General features: G+C 43.7%; 1 protein-coding gene across 5 annotated transcripts in view; it reads right to left on the bottom strand.

The window, feature by feature from the left end:
• Window positions 1–21: 21 nt before the first annotated feature.
• LOC115154226 (E3 ubiquitin-protein ligase TTC3) overlaps window positions 22–7,074 on the bottom strand; it is a 41,008-nt gene continuing 33,955 nt past the window's right edge. For all 5 annotated transcript variants that reach the window (XM_029700228.1, XM_029700227.1, XM_029700231.1 and 2 more), the window contains 11 exons: window positions 6,678–6,830; window positions 5,053–5,133; window positions 4,701–4,810; window positions 4,476–4,602; window positions 3,681–3,803; window positions 3,487–3,588; window positions 3,283–3,375; window positions 2,785–2,855; window positions 2,467–2,603; window positions 360–680; window positions 22–155 (listed from right to left, as the gene is read on the bottom strand). In XM_029700228.1, the coding sequence (XP_029556088.1) occupies window positions 382–680; window positions 2,467–2,603; window positions 2,785–2,855; window positions 3,283–3,375; window positions 3,487–3,588; window positions 3,681–3,803; window positions 4,476–4,602; window positions 4,701–4,810; window positions 5,053–5,133; window positions 6,678–6,830 (1,296 nt within the window). In that variant the 3' untranslated portion in view covers window positions 22–155; window positions 360–381. The remainder of the gene's footprint in view (window positions 156–359; window positions 681–2,466; window positions 2,604–2,784; window positions 2,856–3,282; window positions 3,376–3,486; window positions 3,589–3,680; window positions 3,804–4,475; window positions 4,603–4,700; window positions 4,811–5,052; window positions 5,134–6,677; window positions 6,831–7,074) is intronic.

Below are 7,074 nucleotides of genomic sequence, written 5' to 3'. Positions count from 1 at the left end.
TATAGTCAGGCCAAGATGGCTAAAAAACTCAGGCATGGTGCCAAACTTCTCTATGAGCATGTCCTGCAGGGGGGCAAAATGTAGCAAAGGAGCTAGGTCCAGCTGCTCCAGGTGGTCTGCATAGCGGTCAATAAACAGTCCAGCTGCATTCAGACCTGGTGAGTACATCAGGAGAGGAAAAGGGAAATTAGCCAAGACGGCACATAAAGCCATGCCAATTTGTGTTGCTGCAGAGTACTTGATTAGAACCCGTAATCTAGTGGCAAGGGTACACAAGTATGCAGCTGGGAGGTTAGCATTGCTCTTCAATACACAAGTTGAAGGCCTGGTTACCAGGAGAAAAGGTAATGTGTATTGACCTGAGCTGTCAAGTTTGTGGGCTCAGTCGTGCAGCATGGGACTGGTGTCCAGGCAGCCGCTCAGGCTGTGGATAAAGATGCGGGCCCACACCCGGTTCTTCCTTTCCAGGAGGAGCTCCACCACATCCCCCAGCGTCTCCGGCTGCCTCCCAGCATACGACATGCCCAGCTCACTTCGCTTGATCCGGTCCATGTCCATCCATGGCTTAAGGTTCTTCATCAACACAGAGATGCTGTGGCTCTGGTCTCTGAACAGATCCTTGCTCTCGCTGATCTGAAGCAGAACACGGTCCCCGTAAGACAGCCAGGTGGGGGATAAGTCTGGAGAAGGGAGTTCAACAGTTAGGAACTGAGGATACTGTGACAGAGAGAAGCTGTTATGTGGTCAGAACAGAGTTTGGAATGTAACAGTGATATGGATTGCATAATGTACACTGCTCAAAAAAATAAATGGAACACTTAAACAACACAATGTAACTCCAAGTCAATCACACTTCTGTGAAATCAAACTGTCCACTTAGGAAGCAACACTGATTGACAATAAATTTCACATGCTGTTGTGCAAATGGAATAGACAACAGGTGGAAATAGGCAATTAGCAAGACACCCCCAATAAAGGAGTGGTTCTGCAGGTGGTGACCACAGACCTCTTCTCAGTTCCTATGCTTCCTGGCTGATGTTTTGGTCACTTTTGAATGCTGGCGGTGCTTTCACTCTAGTGGTAGCATGAGACGGAGTCTACAACCCACACAAGTGGCTCAGGTAGTGCAACTCATCCAGGATGGCACATCAATGCGAGCTGTGGCAAGAAGGTTTTCTGTGTCTGTCAGCGTAGTGTCCAGAGCATGGAGGCGCTACCAGGAGACAGGCCAGTACATCAGGAGATATGGAGGAGGCCGTAGGAGGGCAACAACCCAGCAGCAGGACCGCTACCTCCGCCTTTGTGCAAGGAGGAGCAGGAGGAGCACTGCCAGAGCCCTGCAAAATGACCTCCAGCAGGCCACAAATGTGCATGTGTCTGCTCAAACGGTCAGAAACAGACTCCATGAGGGTGGTATGAGGGCCCGACGTCCACAGGTGGGGGTTGTGCTTACAGGCCAACACCGAGCAGGACGTTTGGCATTTGCCAGAGAACACCAAGATTGGCAAATTCGCCACTGGCGCCCTGTGCTCTTCACAGATGAAAGCAGGTTCACACTGAGCACATGTGACAGACGTGACAGAGTCTGGAGACGCCGTGGAGAACGTTCTGCTACCTGCAACATCCTCCAGCATGATCGGTTTGGCGGTGGGTCAGTCATGGTGTGGGGTGGCATTTCTTTGGGGGGGCCGCACAGCCCTCCATGTGCTCGCCAGAGGTAGCCTGACTGCCATTAGGTACCGAGATGAGATCCTCAGACCCCTTGTGAGACCATATGCTGGTGCGGTTGGCCCTGGGTTCCTCCTAATGCAAGACAATGCTAGACCTCATGTGGCTGGAGTGTGTCAGCAGTTCCTGCAAGAGGAAGGCATTGATGCTATGGACTGGCCCGCCCGTTCCCCAGACCTGAATCCAATTGAGCACATCTGGGACATCATGTCTCGCTCCATCCACCAACACCACGTTGCACCACAGACTGTCCAAGAGTTGGCGGATGCTTTAGTCCAGGTCTGGGAGGAGATCCCTCAGGAGACCATCCGCCACCTCATCAGGAGCATGCCCAGGCGTTGTAGGGAGGCCACACACACTACTGAGCCTCATTTTGACTTGTTTTAAGGACATTACATCAAAGTTGGATCAGCCTGTAGTGTGGTTTTCCACTTTCATTTTGAGTGTGACTCCAAATCCAGACCTCCATGGGTTGATAAATTGGATTTCCATTGATTATTTTTGTGTGATGTTGTTGTCAGCACATTCAACTATGTAAAGAAAAAAGTATTTAATAAGATTATTTCATTCATTCAGATCTAGGATGTGTTATTTTAGTGTTCCCTTTATTTTTTTGAGCAGTGTATTTAGTCACAGCTTCACATTCTTTAAGGGTGAAGTCAGTGAAACAGGTTCCTTTGGAAAGGAACATGTTGAATGTACATCTGGTGGACTATAATAAATGTAAGATGTCTGTACCCTTCTGTTCTATGATAATGGTCTCCCGATTCTCCAAAGGCATCTGATCATTCTTGTATTGCATAGTCAGAGAAGCATCTTGTCTATGTTGTTTCCGCCTGAGCTTACGATCCTCTTTGGATTTCAACTTTTTGAGACTGGCAAACAAAATGAAATTAAAAACATTAAGATACAGAAACAATTGTGATGGTAGTAATAGTACTGCCTTGGTTAAAGATTTGCTTGACATACAAAATCTTTGATGTGCTCAGTCTGACAAATTGCATTGGGTATGGACATGCAGAGAAATTTAAGCACACAAATGTTGGTTCAACTGACCTTGAACATTTCTGATTTACTCTCAATTTTGCTGTACCTGTAGGTTTTTCAATAGATGCTGAAGACACAAACTAAAGACACAGAATAATACATTCCTTAGTGTGCTCTAAAATGGCAATGACATTTAAAGATGCACTATGCACAAATCGATCTGCCATTTCCTGGTTGCTAAAATTCTAATTGCATAATTCCAGTTTATGTGAAGAAGAAAAAAAATCAAGTATAGTGTAGAGAATCATTGTACCACCTAAACCACTGTTAAATATATTTTCCACAACCCAAAATATTGTATTTTCAGTTGGTGTACAAAACCAAAAGTAAGATGCAAAAATTAAAAACTTAGCAGGAATCATAGAAATAGAGCACATAGATCTACCGCTTCTTAGAATTGCTTTCAATGAAAATGACTGACCTATAACACACTATGTGAACTGCCCATAACGTTAAATATTGCAGCATTAATAATAACAACATGCCAACATTAGAGAAATGCCTTACCTCACATTTGACAAGCCCTGTTGGACCATATATTTTAATATGGCAGATTCTACCCCTACATTCTGGAGTAAAGCATATTTCCTGCAGGAAATCCTGTGGGTAAAACAGACATGAGTATACTGGCGGCAAGTGAAGCAAAAGTGAATTGTGAAGCAAAAGAAAATTGGTGTGCACTTGAACTTGAAGGTTGCAAATAGATGTTACCTTTTCATTCTTATCAGAGAATGCTGTTGCTTTCAACTTCTTCCAACAGCTGATATGGTACTCCACTTTGCAGCTTTGGCAGCAAACCACACGAATGAAACCCTATGAGTAAAAAGACAGCAATGAGTGTTTAGTGAACATGTTAGGTCTGACTTTCATGGAGGGAAACTAGGTTTATCACATTTGTCATTTACCTTAAAATCTGGATCTGTGAAGTAGATTTCCATTTTGGAATGGACAATGCAATTCTGATGCCGACAAATTGCATCTGGTTTAGGTGGAAATTTGCATATCTCTATGGATTCTTCTAGCAGCTCCTGTTTTGAAGTTAAAATAAAAAAGCTGAACAAAATCAAAAACGACAGCAAGCAATGACACATTTCCTTCCTCATTTCAACAGTTGAGTTGATCCAAACCCAATGTCATAAGCTTCGTCTTCTGATAAAGGGGAAATCAGTATCGGACCAATACGCAGCGGATTGAGTGCTCATGTTTACTTTAATTTGTAAAGTGAACATGAAAAAACAATTAACGACAGTTTCACAGGCTATACACAGCAGTGCAAAAACAATCTCCCACAAACTAACACGTGAAAACAGGCGACCTAAGTATGACTATCAATCAGCAACAATGATGTACAGCTGTTCCTGATTGAGAGCCACACCAGGTCAACACAGAAATACAACACTAGACCAGCCCCCTAGAAATACAATACAAGAACATACCCAACAACCCGGAACACCTAAATCAAAACCCCCCATCTTACATAAATACATATCTAATAAACCCCTTAAATCAAATACCCTTTCTACATAGATACACCACTAAACCCAGAAACACTCTACACAAAATAACCCTCCATATAAACACATAACCAAAAACATGTACAACAAATACCCTCTGCCACGTCCTGACCAAACTACAATAACAAATAGGCCCTTCACTGGTCAGGACGTGACACCCAATTAAGACCATAAATGAGAACGTACCTTGAAATAGTCCAGCTTAGTCTCCTCAACAATAACTTTTGTGGTGGGCCAGGTCAGTTTGCCAGGTGTTATCTTTTTCTTAACCATTTGCATAGAATCAGAAAACTGTTGCAGGGCAACTGGAAATCTACAGGAGGGAGGAAAAAAAACATTTGCCCGTATACCCAGTGACATGCACCTAAAATTTACAGAGTGCTCTATAAACATGATCCCATCCGTAACTACCTGTTCTCCTTCTGATACACTTTTCCAATGCCGTAAAAAACCAGACACTGAAACTTCCGCTCTTCAAAGGTTATGATCTTTTCAAAGTCCCTTTGAGCTTCAGCAAGTTCCTAAATAGAAGAAAAAAAAACGTACAAAGCCTGATGGTTTTGATGTCTCAACCACACTTACATGCCATTCAGCAGACGTTTGCGACTTAGTCATGCGTGCAAACAATTTAATGGTCCCGGGAATTGAACACACTACCCTGGAGTTACAAGTGCCATGCTCTACCAACTGAGTTTCAAAAGGACCACTTGAAAAGCACAGTAGCCTTCCTCGGTATCTGGCGATCACACAGAAAGTTTCTTACCTCAGGTTGACCCATCTCTAACAGAGCTGAGGCATGGCCATAAATCAGCACAACTTGGTCAAGAGCACTAAGGCCAAGTTCCTGGGGAGGAGAAAAAAGTGAATTAGCTGCTAGCTAAATTAGATAACGGCCAGTTAGCGTGCTAATGCAACTAATACTGTAACGTTATTTGAAACAGGCAAGGTAACCTTGTTGGCAAGCTAGCAAATATTAGCAAACATGCTTGCAAGCTAGCTAGCTAAATTGTGTTGGTTAGCTAGCTACTGCAGTTGCTCACCAATCTACTGGCAAGGCTCATCGATCCCTCAACTGACTTAGCAAAAAATGTAATAAATTCAGTCAAGCTAGCTTGGTATGTTAGCTGGCCAGACTAACAAACACATGCAACTACAGGGGTTTGTATACATCAAGTTCCTAAACACAGCTTTAACCATTTGCCAGCTAACAGTTGCAATGATTTCACCTACTCGACAAACATTAGCATAGTAAAAATAAAAAATAAAAAAAATGGAGGAGAGAAGATAACTGAGCTAATTTACCTGACTAGCTAGATTTCCAACTGTAGCACATGAACCAGTCGAATGAATGACACTGTGAGCGAGTTTTGCATGGCCCAGTGCCCCCGGGTGGGTGAAGAGTTTACTTAGAGGGATACTTCAGGATTTTGGCAATGAGGACCTTTATCTAGTTCCCCAGAGTCAGATGAACTTGTGGATACCATTTATATGTCTGTGTCCAATATGAAGGAAGTTCGAGGAAGTAACTAGCATTAGCACCCATAGACTACCAGTCATTGTATCTACTAGCATGCTAGCCTTTCAATTTCCCTCTGGCACTCAGAGGCTGCATGACAGTGAACTTGCAAAGATACATTGGTGCAGAATGAGCAATGTTAACAAATGTACAAATCTAAAAAGACTAAATCAGGGTTTGCATCCCCACTCACCATCACGGCTAAATTATATTTGAAAAACTGATGGAGGAATAGATGTTTTGGTACTGTGATATTACTGTGGTACCGGTATACCATGCAACACTACAATGGAATTGTCTAAAATGTGCAAACTCCGCCCAGCTGGGGCAACGGGCCATGTAAAATGAACTCGCCCTGTGGGAGGAATGCAAAACATTTTACGTGAACACGCAAGTGAAGTTGAAATATTTATTGGTTCAATAAGGATGCACTTGCTATTGGATTTCACAGAGAGATGGGGGCAGGTGTGAGGAGTTTGGAAAAACCATAATCAACCAACTTCTGTCACCTTTGCAAACATAAAAGGCAGTGTGACAGTGAGAAACAAGAGTCCACACTTCTAAAAGGTACATAATTCTAAGAATTGCCTGTGTCAAGACAAGTTGTGGTTTAATATTTTCTGCTTTAGGCTTTTCTGAGAACGCACACCATGGCTCTTCCTCAACATCTGCACAAGGCCTTGCAAGTGAGTGTGTCTTCAATGATGGTTTTGCTCGAAATAAAAGCCCAGTTTCCTGTTATGATGCACCTTTCCTATTGCACATGTCTATTGCTGTTGAGCCAAGAAAAAGTTGAGTACAGATTGAGCTGAAGTTGCCCCACATCTCTGACGGTTTCACTGATGGTGGGAGGGCCAGACTTTGTGCCGTACCTTTGGTGTGCTGGTCTCCAGGATGACAAGAGCCTGGGAGAAGGCCTGCTCTGCGTTGCGGTATCGCTGGTCCGCCAGGGCCGTGTGGGCATCCTGCACAGCTGACACCAGCGCGTCCCGCACAGTGGGGTCTCTGGAGCTGCCTAATATTGTCTGAGTGGGAAGGGGTATCCATGAGTCACTAATAACCCGCAAGGTTGTTTCTAAAACACATTTTAATGTGAAAACTACTTCAGGAAATCATGCTTCAGCCTAGTTGACATGTTCTTTGAGATAAAAAGGACCCAATTAAATGGGATGAATATACAATCTGTTTCAGAGCCAGGGAGATAGTGGGTTAGAGGGTAGGCCACAGTATATTTCGATAATGAAGGGCATACCATTAGTGAGGGGGAAG

This window comes from Salmo trutta, chromosome 19 (assembly GCF_901001165.1).
Source record: "Salmo trutta chromosome 19, fSalTru1.1, whole genome shotgun sequence".
In the NCBI taxonomy this organism is placed as follows: Eukaryota; Metazoa; Chordata; class Actinopteri; order Salmoniformes; family Salmonidae; genus Salmo; species Salmo trutta.
Note: the sequence above shows the minus strand (reverse complement) of the source record. Positions and strands in the feature narration are given on the sequence as shown.